This window comes from Ursus arctos, unplaced genomic scaffold, assembly GCF_023065955.2.
Source record: "Ursus arctos isolate Adak ecotype North America unplaced genomic scaffold, UrsArc2.0 scaffold_21, whole genome shotgun sequence".
NCBI classification, from domain to species: domain Eukaryota; kingdom Metazoa; phylum Chordata; class Mammalia; order Carnivora; family Ursidae; genus Ursus; species Ursus arctos.
This window is the reverse complement of record NW_026622886.1, coordinates 17760163-17784672: the sequence shown is the minus strand read 5'-3', so window position 1 is coordinate 17784672 and position 24510 is coordinate 17760163. Positions and strand designations below refer to the sequence as shown.

Sequence of the window (24510 nt, the reverse complement as noted above, 5' to 3'; positions counted from 1 at the left end):
CCTGTATAAAAGTGACAACTCTGTACCCAGGTTACACTCTATCCCCCTTCCTTAATTTCCTCTATAGCCTGCCTGGCTTGACACTCTAAATGCTGGTTTTATTGCTCATTCCTTCCACTAGAATTTAATCTCCTTGAGAGCAAGGACTTAATGTTTTGTTCATTATTGTATTTAGTACAAAACCCAGCATTTAGTACAAAACCTGGCACTCAACAGGCACCAAACCTCTTGAACGAAAGAATGAAAGCAAACAACAGAGATAAGTAATCTTTTATAACCTCAGATCTTTCTATTTAAAGTCAATCTATTAACTGGCAAAGTTTCAAATCACTGTCCCATTCTGAAGGCTCTACTTAGGTTTTCACTCTTATGTTAAAAAGTTTTTATTTATTCATTCAACAAACATTCACACAGAGGCCTTGTCATGTCGCAGGCAATATGAGACACTGAAGGCAGAAAGATCAATAAAACATGAACTCTGCCCACAAGAAACTTAGAGAGGTGTTATATTATTTCCAGAATAAAGCTGTAGTACCGCAAATGAGGGTAACTGAGGTTTAATACACTATATGTTGTTAAAATTGTTACAAAAGCCAAACAATTCATTCAACAAAGAAAATAGTCAAAATGTAATTTTCATGAAAACTGCTTCATCAATTTGACAACTTATATAAAATTTGATTGACTGAAAAGATCAAGACATTTAGTTCACTATACTGGAACATGAAATGATGTCCCCCTTATTCATCTTTACTCATTATCCCTTGGGTTCAGTAGCATCTTAGACAAAACCTAACCAGTCACCAAGAAACCTCTAACAGGCATATTAATGTTGCATCTCAATACATTCACTGGGATAAATAATCCCCAAATCCTTCTGGCTTTTCACTAGAAGTTATTTTAGCTATTTTCTTTAAATGTGTATTTTTGCTGGGGTGCCTGGGTGGCTCAGTCAATTATGCCTCTGCCCAAGGTCCTGGGATCTAGCCCCTGTGCAGGGCTCCCAGCTCAGCAGGGAATCTGATTCTCCCTCTCCCTCTGCCCCTCCCCCACCTCATGCTCTCACACGCTCTCTCTCCCTCTCAAATAAATAAAATCTTTTTTAAAAAGTGTTTAAACACGTATTTTCACTTACATTGCTGGACAATACATTGAAATTCAAAATATGATTAAAACCTGATTTTTAAAAATCACTCAAAATGTAGATATTTTTATCACAAATAAATTGATCTGCAGATGATAAATGCCCATAGAAAGGGCATTTGTTTGAAACAGCTGTTCAGTTTCAGTGAATTCAGAAAGTCATCTATTAGAAATGTCATATGATGTTTTTGATAATAATGGTCTTACTCACAGCTGAACCAAGAGAGCAATTGTAATCATTTGAGGTAGTGCCTCATTTTGACACACAAATGGTTACATACAAAAAGAGAAAGGCCCACTGAAAAAGCAGCAAATATTTGAAAACAAAATAGTATATGAAAAATTTAAGACTTCATTAATTTTTATTTATTCTTTCATAAATGGATCAAATTCTTTTATTAGTTACTCCAGCTAAATTAATTTTACCAAATTCTCCATGACTAAATAAAAAGCTTTAAATTAAATTATAAAACCAGGGGCTCCCTGAAAAATACGAACTGTTTTTTCCTTTTTTTTCTAATTTTAATTTTTTAAATTTTAAGTAGGCTCCATGCCCAATGTGGGGTTTGAACTCAACAACCCAGAGATCGAGAGTTGATGCTCTACCAACTGAGCCAGCCAGGTACCCCTACAAACTGTTTTTAAAACACTTGCTCTGACAATTATCTCTTACACCCTTGAAAATCAATCATCTTTGATAGCTACTGAAACATCACTACTATAAAAAAAAAAATTTAAACTTCCCCACTGTAATTCAAAAACAAAGAAAGCAATTCAAATTATCATTCTATATCCCACTTCAGTGGTGAGAGCTCCTAAACATGGATTTGCATGTAAGTACTGTATTTCTCAAAGCAGAACTACAGAAAGGTTAAAGTAGACCAATTATTCTGGATTCGAAATAACTTAGTCCCTTGAAAACTAATACTTTTAAACAATACAGGAAGTACTGGGAGTTTACAGCTTTGTGTTGTACCTGACCTGTCTTCTCTCTAGAGTAATCCAGCTTATTCTATTTGGTTAAGAGTCAACTAGTGATAATATTTTAGGACAATAATTTCAATGTCCTTCTTGAGGAAGGTAGTTTATATAAAATGTTTCCCAAGCATTATAGAAAAAAACAGCATCCTTCTAAAAGCTTTATTTCTAAGAATAGAAAATAATGGCACTGAAACTAATGAAACAAAACTGATCTAGGCACTTTTCAATTACAAGATCAAACAAAGTAACTACATTTCCACTCTTGATTCATAGATGGGCCAGAAACTCAAAGATCATTCTTTACAATCTCCATTCCCTCAAATGCCATATCAAATTGGATCATCAAGTCAAACTGTATTACTTTCATATCCCTCACAGTCCCAATCCCATCCCCCTCTATCTCCACTGCTAAGCCTTAGTTTAAACCATAGTAATTTATTACCTAAATCATTGCAAGGCTCATAAATAGCTTCCCTGGTTCTTTCAAAAGATTGATAAAATAGGTAAACCTCTGGCAATCCTGGCCAAGAGAAAAAAAGTATTAGTATTATTATAACAATGGTGGAAATTAATTAGATACCCTTTTGTAAAGTTAAACATTGCATACCCTATGAGCCTGCAATTCTTCCTCTGGTTACAATTCTGAGAGAAATTTTAACACGTTTACCCAGAAATATGAGTAGATGCTCATAGCAACATGTCTCTAATAGGATAATACTGGAAACAACCCAAATGTCTATAGTAAGGAAAATAGATCGATTATGATAAGTTTGCAGAACGGAATATTATATACAGCAGTAAAAATGAATGAACTACAACTACATGCAACAAGAATGAATATAAGTAACACAATATCTAATCAAAAAAACAAATCCAGAAGACTACATTTTAGCATATTCTTTTTATAAAAACAAAAACAAGGAAAAAATACATTGTTTAGGTAAACATATTTATAATAAAACTTTTATGAAATGTAAGAGACTATTGAAATACAAAGTTCAGAATGATAGCTACAATTTAGGAAGAGGCAAGGAGAACCACACAGGAAGATGTAAGTTACTGGCAATGCTTGAGAGTTACATTCACAGATGTTATTTTACTAAATAAAGTATAAATACACTCTATATAAGATCATGCACAGACCAGTAAGAATAATGTGTCAAGAGCCAAGAACTGTGATTGACACAATTCTGTGCAAATTGGTGGGAAAATGTTAATTAAGTTTAGGGGGAAAAATTAGGACTGAAAGGAAAGGCATAATTAAAGATTGAGTGGATTAAAAATCTTAAGAGAATAAGTGAAATGTTTTAATAATAAAAAGGACATAGGGCTAGAGTCAAAAGGGTTGATTTCCACCCCCCTCCCCCACCAAGTCCTGCCACTAAGTAACTGAGTAATCTCAGGCTAGTTACTTAACTCATTTAACAGATGACCTTCCAAAATAGACTATGCTCAGATGGATTTCTTTCTTTTATTTTCTGAAACGAATGGCCTATATTTAATGTTATCAGGTATGAAATCAGGTCCCTTCTGAAAGATGTACCATTCCATTCTGGGCTTCCCTACTTTTCCTGGCCTACCAACATCATCTAATACCTGTCACTACACTTGTGTCCACAAATAAAAACAAGGCACCTAACTAATCATTCCAGCAGATTCTTTTTGTAACTTCTCCTGATACTACAACCACTTACGCTGAACTTCAAAAGATAAACTCTGGGGGGAAAAAAAGTTTTTATCTCACATGTGTTTGCTCAATAAATGTTCCTACAAAAAAGTTGTATTGATTAACACCAATTATATGTCAGGATCAAGTAGGTTATGCTACAATAACAAACACCAACAAATCTTGGTGGCTTAAAATAACTAAGATTTTATTCTTTTATGCTGTATGCTCACTAAGAGTTGACTGGAGTTCTCCTCCAAGTCTTCAGGGACCTAGGCTAAAGTAGCAGCCACCATAGGAAGGAGACAGTGTGGCAAAGTATATACTGACTCTTAAAGCTTCCATCTAGGAGTATCACACATTACTTTTACTCATACTTCATCGGCTAAATCAAGTCACACAGCCATGCCTAATTTTAATTTGGCAGGGATACCTACCATATTCCAAAGAGGAGAGTAAAAATATTGTGAACAATTTTCACAATTTCACAATTTGGAAACATCAAATGAAATGTTAACATACTATGATGTACTAAAAATTCAAAAATACAAAAAGATAATCAATGTACTCAGTTTTGAAAAGATTTACCAACACATATATGCGAACAAACTGGACAACCTAGAGAAGACGGATAATTCCTAGAAACATATAAACTACCAAAACTGAAACAAGAAGAAATACAAAATCTGAACAGACCAATTCCCAGCAAAGAAACTGAATCAATAAGCAAAAAACTCCCAACAAATAAAAGTCCAAGACCAGATGGCTTCACAGGCAAATTCTACTAAACATTTAAAGAAGAGTATGCCTAGTCCTCTCACACCATTCCAAAGCATACAAAAGGACGGAAAACTTCCAAATTCATTCCATGGGGCCAGCATTACTGTGATACCAAAACCAGATAAAGACACCACCACAAAAGAGAACTACAGGCCAATATCCCGGATGAATACAGATGCAAAAATCCTCAACAAAATACTAGCAAACCAGATCCAACAATACATTACAAAAATCATTCCCTTTGCTCAAGCGGGATTTATTCCTGCGAGGTAAAGGTGGTTCAATCTTCACAAATCAATGTGACACATCACATTAATACAAGAAAGAAGGAGTGCGAGTGCCTGGCTGATTCAGTAGGTGGAGTGTGCAACTCTTGGGAAGTTCGAGCCCCATGCTGCATGTACACATTACTTAAAAATAAAATCTTAGGGGCGCCTGGGTGGCACAGCGGTTAAGCGTCTGCCTTCGGCTCAGGGCGTGATCCCGGCGTTGTGGGATCGAGCCCCACATCAGGCTCCTCCGCTGTGAGCCTGCTTCTTCTTCTTCCACTCCCCCTGCTTGTGTTCCCTCTCTCGTTGGCTGTCTCTATCTCTCTCGAATAAATAAATAAATAAATAAATAAATCTTTAAAAAATAAAAAAATAAAATAAAATCTTAAAAAAAAAAGAGAAAGGATAAGAACCATATATCATTTCAATAGGTGCAGAAAAAGCATTTGACAAAGCACAACACCCATTCATGATAAAAACCCTCAACAACGTAGTTTTAGAGGGAACATAAAATTATAAAGGCCTCATATGAAAAACCCACAGCTAAGATCATCCTAAATGGGGAAAAAAACAGAGAGCTTTTTCCTCTACAGTGAGGAATAAGACAGGGATGACCACTCTCATCACTTTTATTCAACACAGTACTGGCAGTCGTAGCCACAGCAATCGACAACAAAAAGAAATAAAAGGCATCCAGATTCGTAAGGAAGGAATAAACTTTCACTGTTTGCAGATGACATGATACCATACATAGATAACCCTAAAGACTCCACCAAAGAACTGCTATTACTGATAAACAAATTCACTAAAGCTGCAGGATACAAAACTAACGTATAGAAATCTGTTACATTTCTATACATTAATAATGAAGCAACAGAAGGAAAATTAAGAAAACAATCCCATTTAGGAGTGCGTGGGTAGCTCAGTCAGGTAAGCATCCAACTCTTGATTTCAGCTCAGGTCATGATCTCAGGGTCATTAGATCAAGCCCCGCACTGTACTCTGAAAACTATAAAACACATGTAAAGAACACATGAAAGAAACTGACAACACAGGGGTGCCTGGGGGGCTCAGTAGGTTAAGCATCTGCCTTCAGTTCAGGTCATGATCCCGGGGTCCTAGGATTGAGCCCCATGTCAGGCTCCCTGCTCAGTGGGGTGTCTGCTTATCCCTCTCCCACTTCCCTCCCCCCAGCTCGTACTCTCTCTCTCAAATAAATTCTCTGGAAAAGAAAAAAAAGAAACGGAAAGACACCCCATGCTCATGGACTGGAAGAGCAAATACTGTTAAAATATGTTTGCTACTCAAAGCAATGTACATATTTAATGCAATCCCTATCAAAATACCAACAGCATTTTTCACAGAACCAGAACAAATAATCCAAAAATTTGTATGGAACCATAAAAGACCCTGAATAGCCAAAGCGATCTTAAAAAAGAAAAGCAAAACCAGAGGCATCACAATCCCAGACTTCAAGTTATATTACAAAGCTGTAGTAATCAAAAGAGTATGGTACGGGCACAAAAATAGACACATAGTTCAATACAACAGAATAGGAAGCCCAGAAATAAACCAAAATTATATGGTCAATTAATCTTCAACAAAGCAGGAAAGAATATGCAGATGAGAAAAAGTCTTTTCAAATAATGTTGGGAAAACTGGACAGCTACATGAAAAAGAATGAAATTGGACCACTTTCTTGCACCACATACAAAAATAAACTCAAAATGGATTAAGCACCTAAAAGTGAGACTTGAAACCATAAAAATCCTAGAAGAGAACACAAGCAATTTTTCTGACATTGGTCATGGCAACGTCCATCTAGATAGGTCTCCCAAGGCAAGGGAAATAAAAGAAAAAATAAATTATTGGGACATCAAAAAAAAAAATCTCTGCAAAAGAAATGACCAACAAAACTAAAAGACAACCTACTGAATGGGAGCAGATATTTGCAAATGACATGTCCGATAAAGGGTTAGACCCAAAATATATAAAGAACTGATAGAGCTCAACACCCCAAAAACCAATAATTCAATCAAAAATGGGCAGAAGACATGAAGAGACATTTCTGCAAAGACGACACACAGATGGCCAACAGACACATGTAAGACACATGAAAAGATGCTCAACATCACGCATCATTAGGAAAATGAAAAATCAAAACCACAATGGAAATCATGTCAAACATGTCAGAATGGCTAAAATCAAAAACAAGAAACAGCAAGTGTTACAGAGGATATGGAGAAAAAGGAATCTTTGTGCACTGCTGGTGGGAATACAAAGTGGTGCAGACATTGAGGAAGACAGTGCAGAGGTTCCTCAAAAAATTAAAAATAGAACTGCCCTACTTAGTTAAGTGTCCAACTCTTGATTGCGGCTCAGGTCTTGATCTCGGAGTCATGAGTTTGAGTCCCGCATTGGGCTCCGCACTGGGCATGGAGCCTACTTAAAAAAACAAAAACAAACAAACAAAAAAACAAAACAAAAAACTGCCCTATGATACAGTAATTATGCTACTAGATATTTACCAAAAGAATATAAAAACACTAATTTGAAAGGATATTTGCGCCTCCATGTTTATTGCAGCATTATTCACAACAGCTGAACTATGGAAACAGCCCAAGTGTCCACTGACAGATGAATGGATAATGGATGGATGGGTGTGTGTGTGTGTGTGTGTGTGTGTGTGTGTGTGTATAATGGAATATTATTCAGCCCTAAAAAAAGAATGAAATCTTGCCATTTGCAACAACATGGATGGAGCTAGAGAGTATAATGCTAAGCAAAATAACCTAGTCAGGGAAAGACAAATACCACGTGATTTCACTCATATGTGGAATTTAAGAAACAAACAAACAAATGGGAAAAGTAAAAGAGAGAGACAGAGACATACAGAGACACACACACACTCCAAAAAACAGACTTTTTTTTTTTTTAAAGATTTTATTTATTTGACAGAGACAGCCAGCGAGAGAGGAAACACAAGCAGGGGGAGTGGGAGAGGAAGAAGCAGGCTTCCAGCGGAGGAGCCTGATGTGGGGCTCGATCCCAGAATGCCGGGACCACGCCCTGAGCTGAAGGCAGACGCCTAACGACTGAGCCACCCAGGCACCCCAAAAAACAGACTCTTAACAAATAGATGGTTACCAGAAGGGGAGGTAGGTAGCAGCACTGGTGAAACAGAGAAGGGGATTAGGAGTGCACTTGTTTTGATGAGCACTAAGAAATGTACAGAACTGTTGGGTCACTATATTGTACACCTGAAACAAATATAGCACTGTATGTTAACGACACTGGAACAAAAAGATTTAACATAAAAACTCAAAAAAGCAAATAATGAAAAGGCTGAATGACCAAATACCCACTAAAATTCTGAAAGATGAAGCAAAAAAAATCCATACCCCTCAACAAGTATAAAGAAATTCCAAAGAAATACTTTTTCCCCCCTAAAATCTCAGTATTGTAAACCAAGACATTCAAATCATCCAGTTAGCTGATCAACAGATCCTCTACTACAAATAAGAAGTAGAAATAGAAAGATGTCCTTAAATCTTTCATTTGGGAAAACAGTAACTAGAGTTTCAAACTGATGATTTAAACTGAAGGGGTAGCCTACACTAAAGAGTATAACAATAGGAATGACATGGGTGCCAATAAGATGTACCATAATGGAGTTAAGGGTCTGGAACTAGGATATTTGTAGGTCAGGGTGACCCCACTAAATACTGAAGACAAAGTACATAGCAATCAAAACAACTAGAAGACTTGGAAACCCTCTGGGTGGTCCTGTATCAACCATTAATAATGCACTAATAACTAAAGTACAGTGAAGTGCAGGGTTCACTCCATCAGCACAATGAAGGTGGAAGGGAAAGGGAAGCTTGAAGTCTTAATTAAAAGTGAGACATGACAGGTAGAGGCCTGATAACCCGAGAAGTATCATGATGAATGGATATGGATTCTTTCCTAGAACAGAGTTGTATAAGAGTTGGTGAAAATGTGGTGAGATAAAGCACATTCAATCTCACAAACAACCGAACTAGAACAATTGAACCAGAAAACCCAAATCAAGCCTTAGGCATGTGACTTTTAGAAGAGTATTAAATAACCTTTGCTGCCATATTAACATCTGGTTTAAATATCTCAATATCTGAGGACCTTCAGATGCCAAAAATAATCAAAATAAGATCCTTCCCTACATTAGATAATTTTTGTCATGACATCCGCCCTTTACAACCACATCTACAAGTATGTTCGTTAATTGAAGTATTTATTGAACATCTAGCTTATACAAATCCTGTGTTAGGAACTAGGTACAAAGAAACAAGACACTATCATTGGCCTCAAGTAGAGAAATACAGAAAAGGAGGCGGTGACAATGAAGTGTAATAATGACGCATTCTCAAGCAGCTCTAGGACCACAGATAAGGGAGGACATTTGACAGAGAATACAGAGCACAAAGAAAGGTCCAGCACATTACAGAGGTTCAATAACTACTAAATGAAAAATGGTCTAATGTGCTCTCCAGGACTTTGGTTTGCAAAGACCTTTTTAACCAGTCTATTAGTCAGGTATCAGTCAAAAGACAGAAATCACACCAGTAATTTTAAGAGAATTTAGTGTAAGTTGTTAACCATGAATTGGAGAACTGGAAAGGCAAAAAAGGGACTCATATAATCACGAAGAACGTAAGGACAGGAAGCAGCTATGACTCCCAGAGCCAAGGGAAACAAAAGGAAGTGACTGGAATTACTAAAATTCAAAGATTTGGAGAAACCCTAGAAAACTAGAGCCCAGATCTCTAAAAATAAAGCACTCCCTGAAGAACATGAAGAACCAAGAACTTGAGGAGGGTCCCTGCAAAACTGGGACACAAATCTCTGAGAGGGAACAAAAGGCTAGTGATGTCATCTAGGAGCGAGGTGATGAGGGTTCTAGGAGTGTGGAAAAACTGCAAAATGGAGCCATTTGCCACTCCTACTCTTGCCAGGGTGAAGTCCTATTGCTGTGAATATATTGATAGGAAAAAGTAAACATAAAGGAGCAAATCCCTTGCCACTCCTCCTACTGGCAGAATTTAACAGGGAACCAGGTGGTAAATGAGAAATATACTTTGTAGGGTTTCAGCTCCAACACCACAAAAAAAAGTTTAGAAGGATGAGTCTGAAGCTGATTAAAAAAAAAAAAAAATACCTTAAAAGCCAGCACCACCTCTAGGATTACTCCTCTCTATATACTTAAGGTAATATTCTGTAAATATTTAGAATTACAAAACTCTAGATAATTCAGCAATTTGATTTTTCTCATGACTTCTGAGGAAATTATATAAATAATCAACACTAAAATAAGGGCATCTATTTTAACACCCCAAACTTTAAAAGAACAACCACCCATGCTGTACTCTATAACATACTTAGGCAATGCACAGGTCTTCAAAACAAAATCAGGATCTGAGTTGGGAACAATCTTAAGGCTCATATTTAGTGTCTACATGAAAACTTTAAAACTCTCACGTATTCAAAAATCATCACAGGAGTAATTTGGATTAATGAAAGGCCTGAATTGCTAAAATTTTAGATGAGCGCTATTTTATTACCTCAAAATATAAGTAGCTCTTTCTTTTAGACCAAATCTTTTCCTAGTGATTAATTTTAATATTTTTATTGCCTGAAATGTTCTGAATCTTCCTCTGGAATAGCTGACTTATGAATACATCATTTCGAACATACCATATTTCACCAAATTTAAGATGCCATCAATTATAGAACACAGCACTACTGCACAAATCACTAAGGGGGAAAAATGCTGTAAGTTAAACTATGACTTCATGGGTTCTTTCATGGACTTTTAAGAATTCCTGAAAGAACTCTACCACATTGATAATCTAATGTACTGGGGTGCCTGGGTGGCTCAGTTGGTTGGTTAAGCATCTACCTTCGGCTCAGGTCGTGATCCCAGAGTTGAGCTCCCTGCTCATAAGAGAGTCTGCTTCTCCTTCTCCCTCCTCCCTCCCCTACTCCGCTGGTGCCCTCTAATAAATATTTTTTAAAAAATAAACAATAAAATAAAAATAAATTTAAAAAATAAACAATAAAATAAAAAATGATCTAATGTACTGCTAAGGGGTATTATCTCAATATATTTGAATAACTTTTTTATTGCCAATTGCTATTATACCAGTTCTTAGAGTGCATATAAGTATTTTGATTTCTTAAAAACTTTTATTTTTATTTCCCTTGTAGTTTTATCTTTTTAGTTACTCAACAAATAGCAAAATACTAACCTTAGTTCATTTCTGTTCATTTCAAACTGGTGGGCTAAATAATTTCATTCAACATTTGCAGGGCTAATTAGATTATGATGATGATTGTACAAATGTAAATATATTAAAAACCACTGAATTATACATCTTAAAGGTAAGTTTTACACAGAAATTATATTTCAACAATGCTGTTAAAAGTATATTTATGATAAATTCTGCTTTCTTACATCAAAACAGTTAAAGAAAATATTTACAGAATACTGACGAAATAATTGTAAATAAATATATTAGAAGATCCTCTAGTTCAAGTGTCAACAAACTTTATCTGCAATTACTCAACAGTAAATATTTTAGGCTTTATAGGCCACATACACAGTGTCTGCCAATTTTTTTAAAACAACCTTTAAAAATGTAAAGCCATTCTTAGCTCTAGAGCTATAGCTTGTGGACCCCTGCTCTATCACATACTACTTCTTTTTCTGGCAAAAAAAAAAAAAAAACAAAAACTTTTGTTTCCCCCAGAAAGCAAGCAGTCAAATGTAGCCCATAGTGATGACAATATTAATGAGGAGACATTAAACACAAAAGCAGTTTTAGTCTTTGAGAAATTAATTTCACTTCTCATATACTGCTGCTGTAGAGGACATGGGGGAGGTCAAGACTAACAAAAATTATTTCCACACTATAAATCAAATATTCTAAATGTATCTTCTCAGCATCCAAGGTACATTAATCGAAGAAGCCAGACTTTAGACATGTATCATTAATAACTCATGTGCTATTCACCTCCAAAAGATTTGAGGGGACCAAGACTCACAGATGTACACCCTATACTTCTAAGCAAAATCCACATCACTTCCAGTTTTGCAAGGAAATAAAAATGTCATCAGTTAGAATGACTAATTAGAACTCCCAGGACAGACTTCTTCAACCGGGGTTCCACAGAATCCTAGGGTTCCATGAAGCACTACTTATTCAAGAAATTGTGACTTTAATAATAAACATTGTTTTTTGAACTTTGCACACTTTTGAAAGAGAGGTCACAGTGCTCCAAGGTGATCAAACAGCTCCATTTGCAGCTTTGTGTCAGCTCCTTAAGGTAGTACATTCTTTAGAAATTCCACATAAATGGAGTCATGTAAGAGTCTTTACTCTTACATGCGTGACTTCTTTACTCAGCATAATGATTCTGGTATTAATCCACGTTGTTGTATCCACAGTTTCTTGCTGTTGCTCAAAAGTATTCCACTGTATGGATATACCACAATATCTTCATTAGCCTGTTAATGAACACTTGTTTCCAGTTTCTGAATACTGTGATTAAAGTTCCTATGAACATTCCTGTACAAATCTTTTTTGCTGGGTCATTATGGTAGATGTCCATTTAACTTTCTAAGGAATGGCCTGTTTTCCAAAGTGGCTGTACAAGTTTTATATTCCCACCAGCAATGTATATGTTCTAGTTACTCCACATTATCATAAACACTGGTATTATCTTTTTTAATTCTAGCCATTCTGATGCATCTGTCATTTTAATTTGTATTTTCCTAGTGACTAATGATGTTCACCATCTCTTTCATGTGCTTAAGATCCATTCACATAACTTCTTCAAATCTTTTGTCAACTTTAAATAGAGTTGTCTTAAGACTTCTTTATGTTTAAGTCCTTTGTCCGACATATGTATTACAAATATATTTTTCTGTTCTGTGGTTTGCCTTTTGTTTTTTGTTCCTTTTATTTTATGGTTCTCTTTGCATCCTAAAATTTTTGGTAAAATTTGTGGTATATCACAAATATTTTTTCTATATTTTTCATCTTCAAGTTTTATATTTTTAGCCTCACAATTTAAGACCATTAACCATTTTCAATTACTTTTTGTATTTGGTGTGAGGTAAAGGTCACTGTTCATTTCTTTACAGATTTTTTGTCTACTTGTTCTATCAGAGAGGCCTATTTAATCCACAACAATTGTGGACTTGTCTGTTTTTCCTTTTAGCTCAGTTTTTGCTTTACATATTTTGAAGCTATGTAATTAGGTGTATACAAATTAGAACTGTTATATCTTCCTAATGAATTCACTCTTTTAACATTATTCCTTTTTATCTCCAATAATGTTTCTTGGCTAAAGCCACTGTATCTACCATTAATATAGTCACACAAGCCATTTCTTAGTTAACGTGTGCATCATGGTACATTGTTTCCCATATTTTTACTCCGAACTTCTGTTTATGCTTTGTAAACAGCATATAGTTGGGCTTTGCTTTTTTGATTCAGCCTGATAATGTCTTATAATGGAAACATTTAGTCCATTTGTATTTAATTACTGATGTAGTTGAGTTTAAGTCCATCATCTATTTATTTTCCATTTGTCCCCTTGTTCTGTCCTTTGTTCTTCCTTTTCTTCCCTTTCTACTCAAATATTATTTTATTTTATGTACTCTATAGGCTTATCTTTTAGCATCATTCTTTCAGCGGTTACTGTAAAAGATACAAAAATGCATCTTTAGTTTCTATCTTAAATTAGTACTTTTACCATGTCCCATACAAATAAGAGATTCTGATAATTTAACTCTATTTACTTCCTCCTTTTGCTATTGCTATCATATAATTACTTCTACGTGTTATACTGTTTTCCAATATAACATTTCCAATGGAATATTAGAAATTGTTAAAACTACTGGTTTAAGGGGTGCCTGGGTGGCTCAGTCGTTAAGCGTCTGCCTTCGGCTCAGGGCATGATCCCGGGATACTGGGATCAAGCCCCATGTCGGGCTCCTCCGCTGGGAGCCTGCTTCTTCCTCTCCCACTCCCCCTGCTTATGTTCCCTCTCTCACTGGCTGTCTCTCTGTCAAATAAATAAAATCTTTAAAAAAACAAAACAAAAACAAAACTATTGGTTTAAGCAATTAACAACCCTGACCACCATATTTAGCTATTCTAGTACTCTTCATTCTATCCTGCTTCTACCGGAGAATTTTTTTCTTTAGCCTGGTGTACTTCCTTAATATTTCCTGAACTGTGGGTATGCCACTGATTACTTCTCTCAGCTTTTGTTTATCCAAGAATATATTTATTTCATTTTTGTTTCTGAAGGATATTTTCACTGAGTATAGAATTACTGGTTATCAAATTTTTCTTTCAGCGCTTTACAGGTGTCATTCCACTGTCTTCTGACTTAGTCGGTTAAAAAGTCATCTTTGAAAATTCTTATTATTTCTCTGTAACTAACATGTCTTTTCCCCCTTCTGTTTTTAAGATTATTCGGTTGATATGTGGGTTTTAGCACTGTGATCTGGAACTAGTGCTGAGGGAAACACAGCAATAGCAGGCAGACACAGTACTACAAACTCCTACTATTAGTTGTTAACTACTTAATAAATAGAATTATTAATTATTTCTTTTGGCTTAGTGGCACTATGAAAAAGTTTCCAAAACACTAAGGTAAGTGTTTGTTATTTATCCTGTTTTGGGTTCACTGAGCTTCTTCCATCAGTGGTCTCAACAGTTTTGAAAAATAGCCATTATTTCTTCAAATATTGCTTCTGCCCCTTTCCCCTATTCTTTTCATCAATGTCTTAATCTGCTTGGCTGCTATAACAAAATACCGTAGACTAGACAGTTTATAATAAACAACAGAAATTTCTCACAGTCTGGAAGCCAGAAGTCTGAGATCAAGGTGCAAGCATGACCATGTGAGGACCCTCCTCTGTGCTGTAGACTTCCTGCTGTATTCTCACATGGTGAAAGGGGCTCAGGAGCTTTCTGAGGATCTCTTTTATGTAAGCATTAATTCCACACATGAAGGTTCCACCCTCATGACCTCAGCACCATCCTAACACTTCACATCCTAATACCATCAAACTGGGCATTAGGATTTCAAAATGAAATTTGGGGGAATAAACATTCAGACTATAACACTCAGGGACTCCAATTATACATATGTTAAATCATCTGGTTATGTTACACTTGTTTTTTATGTTGTTCTGTTTCTTTCCATCTTGTTTCTTTAGTGCTTTAAACATATCCTCACAATAACCCTCTCAGTGGGTACTAGAAAGAAACACAGGAAGTATTTTAGAAAATCACTTCAGTATGCTTGATCTATACTACTTCCTAAATGGGAAAATGAAAATATTTTTCTCTATGTTTCACAAATAAACCAAAAACGGCTTTGAAAAAAATTAAGATTAGCAAATTACTCTTCCCTTTTAGGGAAAATGCTGGCAATTCAGTTACCTTCAGTCTCATCCATGAAAGCTATTAAATATGTTCAAGAACTTAGGAGGTCATCACAGACAGGAGATAGAAAAAGGTATACAAGGAAGGTGCTTAATTTGCAGAAAGTATCACTTGGTTACGATAAAATCTTTTTCAGACACCAAACCTTTGTCTTTTTGCCTCAAATACTTTTTGTCAGTTTAACTTTCCTCTGAATATCTATACATTGTATTAATATTTATTATGTATTTATCCATAAAAATTTTAAAGCCTTAAAATTACCCTTAAATACAGCTAAATAAAATTACTTTTCTCCCCAAAGATGAAATATGTATTAATAGCCACATGTAATTTACCAATTTAGTTAAAATAACATGAATGGCATCACTATGTACCTAGCCCTATGGAGCTTATAAGCAGTCTTCACATCTTACTTGGTTCTTAAAATGATTCTGTGAGGTAAAAAGGTGTACTTATTTACCATTCCTGTTATACAAATGAGAAAACAAAAGCTCAAAACTTAAGTGATCACCAAAGAGTCACTGAGCTACTAAGTAAATCCTGCTAAAATAGAGACTTAAAATCTATATGCTCCTTCAATTAATCTGCTCACAAATAAACTGGCCCATGTGCAGATTACAAGTGAAACACAAACTGCCTTTCCTTTTAATTTTTGTAATATTCTTGAGTAAAATTAAGTCAAAGTATGCATGATCATCTTTTTCAAAAGAAAAACCACACCTTAAGGCAATTTTAGCAATATTAAATTATCTGTAAGTCACCAAATTTCATTTACTGTTACACCAAAATGTGCTTCAAATATTTCCTTATGATTATTTTAATTGACAATTTTTAAAAATATTTTTAGAACTATGTTTGTACAAAGTAGATAATACTATAAATATTATCTTTGCAGGAGACCTGTAAACATGCATCTTTCCTCCTTCGGTAGGCCTCTGAACATTTCTCATTGAGGAGAATCATAAATAAATTTCACACTCAATACCACAAGTGGTTAGGAAAAATTTTCAACTATTCCTGGTTTTATTTCAACACTACTGAGAGGAGGTTTCTGACAAAGCGAAGGACAAAAAACCTCTAGCAAACCTTCCACTGCCATCCAGCCGTTCTAGACTAGCCGGTGTATTTTTTTTTTTTTTTTTTTTTAAGAATTCTAATACAGTTCAAATCACTGTGCCAGGTTCATTTCAACTCCTTCACTGCCAAACCTGGGGGAAAAGACTGCTTCAGCTTCCCTGCCTTCTCTTTATCTCTGATGACCAACGTATAAAGGCATCTGCTGTAGCAAACTTTAAACTTCACATTATCCTTATTTTTCTTGATCTTGACAGATTTGGCATCCTTTAGCCTGGCTGTGAGCAGAAAGTCCTTGATTTCTTCCATTTTGTCAGGCATAGCTATGAGGGGTGCAGGGGAGTTTGCAGCTTGCACCACCCAAAAGACCTACCCAGTATATTTTTAAATAAAGTTATTTACAATTATCAATAAACTTTTTGAGACCAGTACTGTCAAGTGTTAGACATTCCATCAGAGAAACAGGCCACACTCATTTACTGTATGAACACAGATGTTACCTTCCTCCATAGCAAGTCATTTCTGTGATTACTTTTATGGGCAGTATAACCCAGTCCTTCAAATACGGGAAAGAAAAATAAATATCCATATGAAAAGTCCCTTAGTTCTAAGTATAATAAACCACAGCCACTAATATATTATAATAACATATATTATATATAATATTTCTTGTTACATCTACTGTATTGCAACATATAGGACAAATAAGACATGAAGAAAAAAAATCATCTCTGAAAAATAAGTGGAATTATAAGCTGCTATTTAAATTCAACTATACAGGGGCACCTGGATGGCTCAGTCAGTTAAGCGGCTGCCTTCAGCTCAGGGCATGATCTCAGGGTCCTGGGATCGAGCCCCACAAAGGGGGTTTCCTGCTCAGAGGGAAGTCTGCTTCTCCCTTTCCCTTTGCCTCTCCCCTCTGCTTCTGCTCTCTCTCTCTCACTCTCTCTCAAATAAATTTTTTAAAAATTTTAAATTCAACTATCAAAAAAAAATGTTAGTTAATGGTAACTCATGCTTGTTTAAAGTAACTGGGTATGGCTAAGATCCATAATTTGACCCTTACATAAGTCAATTAGCTTTGCACTACCAGGAATATCATATACCTATAACTCTGGACACTAAAAAATAGTAAATATAGGGGCGCCTGGGTGGCACAGCGGTTAAGCGTCTGCCTTCAGCTCAGGGTGTGATCCTGGTGTTATGGGATCAAGCCCCACATCAGGCTCCTCTGCTATGAGCCTGCTTCTTCCTCTCCCACTCCCCCTGCTTGTGTTCCCTCTCTCGCTGGCTGTCTCTATCTCTGTCGAATAAATAAATAAAATCTTTAAAAAAAAAAAAATAGTAAATATATTTCAGTGGTCTTATGAAGATTTAGCCAAGATGATAGATGGTTCAATGCCATCAGCCATCAGGACAGTATACAACTCCAAAAGTTGTGACATTGTGTAGATAGATATCTGGGTCCTGTTGTTTTTTTCTGAATAGAAAGATACTCAAGTCAACAAAATACTTATAAAACACCTCAATACATTTCATTACCTCCATATTTCCTTTTTTACTCATTTCATGACATTTTTAATGATTGCTGCTCTTCCTCCTTCTTTTGTTCCAACTCAATACATCTTCCAAGAGTCAAGCACAGAGACTTTTATCATGGCGGTAGGTAGTTCCCTTTGTATCAGGCAGATGTACAAAGTAAAACAGTAATTCTCGATTCTGTGGTTAATTCTTTCAATAAATATTCTATGCTCACATTGTAAGCACTTGAATTTCTTACTAACAGAGTAAGAAATATGTGAACTGTACTTAATGTACTAGAGTAAATTTAGGGTTATTTCTATAATAATGTCATTCCCAAAAATGAATGAGAAAGTGGCTTTGTAGTTTATGAGTTAGAAATTGCTCACAACTGGGGTGCCTGGGCAACTCAGTCAGTTACGCATCTGACTCTTGGTTTCAGCCTAAGTCATGATTTCAGGGTCCTGGGATCAGGTCCCCCATTGGGCTCCGCACTCAGCACAGAGTCTGCTTGTCCTTCTCCCTCTGCTTCTCCCCCTCGCTCTCTCTCTCAAACAAATAAATAAAATCTTTAAAAAAAAAAAAAACTGCTTACAATTTTCAGTCCCTCTTATCTACCCAGTAACTTATCGTTTTCCATATATGAAATTATCTATTCTGTCATGTACAGAATAGCAGAAACAAAGTTGAAATCTCTAGAAAATAAAGCTCAATAAAACCTGGCTGGTATATGTGGAGAACAATGGGAGGCCTAGATTTACCAAGAGCAATGATCCAAAAATGTGTATATCAACAAACAATGATCTGCTAACACAGACAAAAGAGTTGTCACGCTCTTGGTATGCTTTTTTTTTGGAAAAGGGTGAGTTTACAAACACAGTCCCAGGTCTATTTCATCTATACTGCATCTACAGGAATGGTCTAGAAAGATTTCAATAGAAAAAAATAAGGGAAGGGATTATTTCTCTGTTCAACAAAGAACAGTAGTTTAAGACTATTGTTGCTTTTTTTCTTCTGAATCCATCTGCATAAAGGATAAAGAAAGTCAAAAGGTCACAATCTTTAGATGTGGCTATATGTTCCCATGCAATTTTGTGGTTAGAAGTTAGGAAGTGACTAGAACTGTTCCCTGTTTCAAAGGTAGGAAATGAGAGGTTATCCTGAGGTCAGGATCTTCTAATGTGGCTCTTGATCTAAATTGTGTTAACTTGCTCTGCTCCAGGATGAAAGCAATTATGACCAGATCAATGTGCTCTGCATCTGGTTTAGTCAGCTGCTCCAGAGTAGGCAGCCAGCAAAACAGCTTTGGGGCCCTCTCTGGGCACTGTGCCTCCTAAGATTTGAGTACAGGCCAATCCTGTTGCCCACTAATTCTTAAAAGTTACATTCAGATCCCCAAGATAAGAAGTAAAATAAAGATAAATAGAAAATACCCTCCTTTTAATTTTCTAAGTAAGCTGTAACTGAAGTGTTCTATATTTCCATCTAATATTTACTAGAAAATGAAATATTTTAACAACTCTATATGAAACCATTACACTGGCTCAAATGTCTTTGAAAAATCAGCTGATTCCTTGGAAGAAGAAATTTAAAAGAACTGTTTTTGGTTTTTTTTTTCAAGAGGGGCAAACAATGCTAGAAAGGAGAAGAGGGTCCCAAAACTTAGGTAACTACAAAATCTTAAACAAAATGGCTTGAATAGAAAATTTTGTTAACTGTTGCTATAACTACAAGTGATCCTAACTACGAAATCCCACCATTATTCCAATTTTATTACAAATTCCATGTTAAATTTTGAAAAAGTTATTCAGTCCTACAACTTTCTTTCAAGTTAGAGGTCAAGAAAAATGTCTGCAATAGAAGGTACATTCACTGAAAATAAGAATTGGTGAATCAACCAGTCTGCTAATGAATTGGTAATACAGGGAATCAATCACTAAAGGGAAAAAAGTATACCTATGTACTGTAAGCATTTTAGCTTGAAACATTCAAATGTACTTACCATTCTTTTGCTATGAGACCAAGGCCATTACACAGATTCCTTACATAAACAGTGTGCCAACACGGACTCTACAATTTCTAGTCAATTTCTTTAAACATGAAAGGAAAAGTTGAAAACACCGGTAAAGCAATTAAGGCCAAACTCTTCAAGATTTGTGTGACCTTTACAGACTTTTAAATGTTTTCCTTACATCCAATTCCAAGGGATGTTTTATAGCAACCAGCCTTCATCAAGCCTTTCCAAAGTTTTCACAGAAATGACTCTCTTTATGCATTAATTAACATTTCACCAGTTTAAATAATATTTGATTAAATTATGTGATTACAATAACAACACTGGAATACAACTGTTAAAAAAAAAAATGTAAGCTCAAACTAAAGAAAAGCCTACCAGCTACCAGTTAGCATTAAACAAGTCACGGCCATCAAACAGTAGTCTCACAAAGGGAATGAAGGCCAAATTAGTTAGATCATCTACTACATACCCTCACTTGTTTTCTTAAATGCTATACACAAAGGTCTCTCCAAGCGTGCAACCATCTAGGACATCCAAACTACTTTATATGTTAACAAATTTCTTAACTGCAGTATAGGATGATTTGAACTTTCCTTTCTAAATGGAGTGCTGATGAACTATAATAAAATCTCCATGCAATTTTAAGTAACATTCTTAACCTAGAAAAGAAACAGATAAAAGGAAAAATGAAAATTTTGTCACATAAACTTTTTCTATTATTTTATCACTGGATGTTTGCACCTCTTAATTCCCTTCACCTATTCTGCCTATCCACACAACTCCCCTCCCCTCTGGCAACCACTAATTTGTTCTCTGTATTTATGAATCTGTTTCTGGTTTTCATGTGTTTGTTTTGTTTTTTAGATTTCACATACAAGTGAAATCATATGATATTTCCCTTTCTCTGTCTTATTTCACTTACCATAATACCTTCTAGATCCATCCATGTTGTCATGAATGGCAAGATTTCATTCTTTTTTAAAGCTGAGTAATACTCGAGTGTGCGCGCGCACGTGTGTGTGTGTGTGTGTGTGTGTATACCACATCTTCCCTAACTATTCACTTATTAGTGGACACTTAGGTTGCTTCAATATCTTGGATGTTGTAAATCATGCTGCCATAATCAAAGGAGTGCATATATCTTTTTGAATTAGTGCCTAACCGTCTTGTTAGGCCATCTCTGTGAATATGATATATTTTTTTAAAATAAAGCTAAATTCCATATGAAAAGCTTTCCCCGGGCACCTGGGTGGCTCAGCTGGTTAAGCTGCTTGTGCCTGATTCTGGCTCAGGTCATGATTTTAGGGTCCTGGGATTGAGCCCCACCTCAGGCTCCACATTCAGCGAGAGTCTGCTTGAGGATTCTCTCTCTCCCTCTCTTTACACCCCTCCCCTTGCTCTCTAAAACAAATCTTAAAAAAGAAAAAGAAAGAAAGAAAGAAAACTTTTCCTATTTCACTTTTACAACAAATATTGTTTGAAATATGTGGGTGTCTGCTCAGATTTGCTGATTATTTTATATAGAAATTAAAATAAAGATTTACTATAGGATTTGATCAATGCTTAAAAATCAGTTTTTTCATGCCTTGGGACAAGGTTTATAGTGAGTTCCTAGGCACCTGAATACATGTTCATTTATATAACTGCTTTCATAACAGCAGGCTAAAATTCTGATTAAAATCCACATCCTTACTGTATGGTGACTAACATAATATAATAAATCATTATTAAAAAAAAAAAAATCCACATCCTTAGGTGTGCAATCAATAGTTGAGAAAACCTAATGGTACTCACCAAGGCTCTCCACAACTCATGAGTAGTAAGAGACAGTAAAATGGGTATGAATTCATTATTACTGAACTCCAGAATGTATTTTACTCTAACTTCAGTCAAATATTGGGGAGTAGGGAGAGAGAAATCATCATTAAATTACAAGGAGTGAGAATGTTCAAGTTAATAGATTTAAAAAGTGCTTAGAGCATTAAAATTCTTCTCAACGAGTTCAAAATAGACCCTCCTTTATGATTCCAACTGCTTCCAAATATATGGATTCTTTTACCAAGAGAAAACAAAAAGGTCTTCCAGATTTTATCTGGAAATTAAAAAGTGGCAGCATAAGTCTCTTGTTTCAAGCATATCACTCCAATTCAGGTTTTCCCTGGAGCACTAATGCATATTTACCTTCTGTGTACACATTTCATTAGTATCTGTCTCTCTGACATCCTCAGTGACACAAAAGGGCAGAGAAAGGTTTCTATTCTTTTTTCTATTCTTTCTGTATACAAAAAAGATTAAATTTAATGATTTTCACTGATGGTTCAAAAGACTTAGCTCTCAATAATCAATGCCCTAGAATGCAATATTATTTATAGTTTATTATAAAACCTGACACTGGTTTTGACACAAAATTTATTAAGGACAACATGAGACACATTTATTTGAGCAAATCTCTTAATATTAAAATATGAGCAACCTAAAGTTAACCAGGCAATTCACAAGTTTATGTCCCTATATACTAGCAACCATGTCCTTTGAAAATGATTACAAATGTATGTAAAATGACTAGTACCTAGTGATATCGACTATTTCTTTTTCTCAAATGAAGTTTAAGTTTATGTACTTCCCTATCCATTAGATTCTCTAACAACATCATGTAAGAAGGTGTCTATCATGAATTTAAGGGGGAAAAAGCAATTTAAAAAAAATCATTAATGTGAATTCAGGTAAAATGCATTTTAACTGGCTAAAAGAGCTTTTATCAATTTTCGCCTCTTACACAAGTCAAAGTAGTAAAATGTGCTATGACAATAACAAGGGAATAAAAAAAAGATAAAATTCCTTCCACATAATTTTTCAACATTTTAAGATATAAGATCTCTATAAGACTTTTACTAGAAGTTAGTATAATCGAGGAAATAATGTCTTTCCCCTTTTTATGTAATAAAGTAGTAAACAGAACTATGTGCCAATCTGTTCTAGTTCTCTACTTACATTAACTCTTTAAACCATCACAGTAGGGGCGCCTGGGTGGCACAGCGGTTAAGAATCTGCCTTCGGCTCAAGGCGTGATCCCGGTGTTATGGGATCGAGCCCCACATCAGGCTCCTCTGCTATGAGCCTGCTTCTTCCTCTCTCACTCCCCCTGCTTGTGTTCCCTCTCTCGCTGGTTGTCTCTATCTCTGTCAAATAAATAAATAAAATTTAAAAAAAATAAATAAATAAACCATCACAGTAACTCTATAAAATTATTTAAATTATACTCATTTTACATATCTAAAGAAACCTAGTCACTGACGAGTTAAAAATTCACTGTAACAGCTAGTAAGCAGAAGAGCCAGTGGGAACCCAAACAGTATAAGGCCCTACCCAAGTAGGTGTTTTTACCGCTACATAACATCACCCATCTAGCACACAGATTCACTCAATAAATAAATGGCTGGCTGCTTAATAGTTTTTCTTCTAGGTGTTATAACAATCAATGATTCAGAAATAAGGCACAGATTAATTCTTTTTCCTTTCTTTTTTCTACTTCTCTACCTACAAAATTATGTGTTCCTCACACTATGCTCTCATAATCTTTATACGTATCTTTTATATAGCATCTTCCTACCTAATAAGCTTAAGCACATGATTATAAACACTTTCAGAGAAGGAAGGACATTTTGCTGTTTGTGTTTTGAAATCCCATTCATTTCTTTGTGAAGGGCCTAGCTTTAAGAAAGCCCAAGTGCTGGACAGAAGAACAGAATAGAGGGCATCAATGAAGAAAAAAAAAAAGTCACTCCCTAGAATAACTTACAAATAAGGGAGACCCACATTTTACTGAGTTTAAAATATTTTGCATATTTAATCAAATAGTCCAAAATATATGCAACAAAGATTGGAACATTTTCAAACAAAATTGGAAAAACAGTGTTTTTCACTAACCTCTATTAAGTTAGATTTTATTAGCAACTGAATACAACTCTTATCTTTTTTGATTCCCCTGAAAGCCTTATGAGTTGGTATTGATCTGCCCATTTTATAAATGGGGAAACAGACTCAAAAAATTTTAACAAATTTACCTGAGATCACATAGCTAGCAAGTCTGGCCATTTCCAATTGATAATGTCCAAATGACATTAAAAAGGAGAGAAGGATACAAAAGAACCAAAACCCATAGCTCCAAGGCTATTCAAAGTAGAGGATACCCAGGAGTACATTCCAAAACTGGAACTTGTTGAGTTACTGGAGCTTAAGAAAAATTGCCCCTAAGAATATCCAACTGAGAGAGGAAGGTGAAGTGCAAGATTAGGATCCAATCTCATTTTGATCTAAAGCAGAGGTTCTCAAAGTGTAGTCTGTGAAATCTTTACAAGAGGGCTGGGTCCTGAGATCAAAATTATTTTTACAATGACTCTAATAAGTTATTTGCCTTTTTCACTTTTCTCTCAAGTGTACAGTGGAGTTTTCCAAAAACTACACTGCATGGAATATTGCAACAGACTGAAAGGCAAAAGTAGATGTGAGAATCCAGCTGTTTTCTATTAAGCTAGACATGAAAGAGATTTACAAACA

At 35.4% G+C, this 24510-nt stretch overlaps 2 protein-coding genes across 2 annotated transcripts in view; both read right to left on the bottom strand.

Annotated features, from left to right (window-relative positions):
- Positions 1-24510, bottom strand: part of CDK17 (cyclin dependent kinase 17) — a 111243-nt gene that overhangs the window by 60225 nt on the left and 26508 nt on the right. The window lies entirely within an intron of this gene.
- On the bottom strand, positions 1644-22938 carry LOC113256125 (60S ribosomal protein L38-like). Its single transcript, XM_048217949.2, has one exon. The coding sequence runs from the start codon at positions 16734-16736 to the stop codon at positions 16524-16526; it is 213 nt and encodes a 70-aa protein (XP_048073906.1). The 5' UTR covers positions 16737-22938; the 3' UTR covers positions 1644-16523.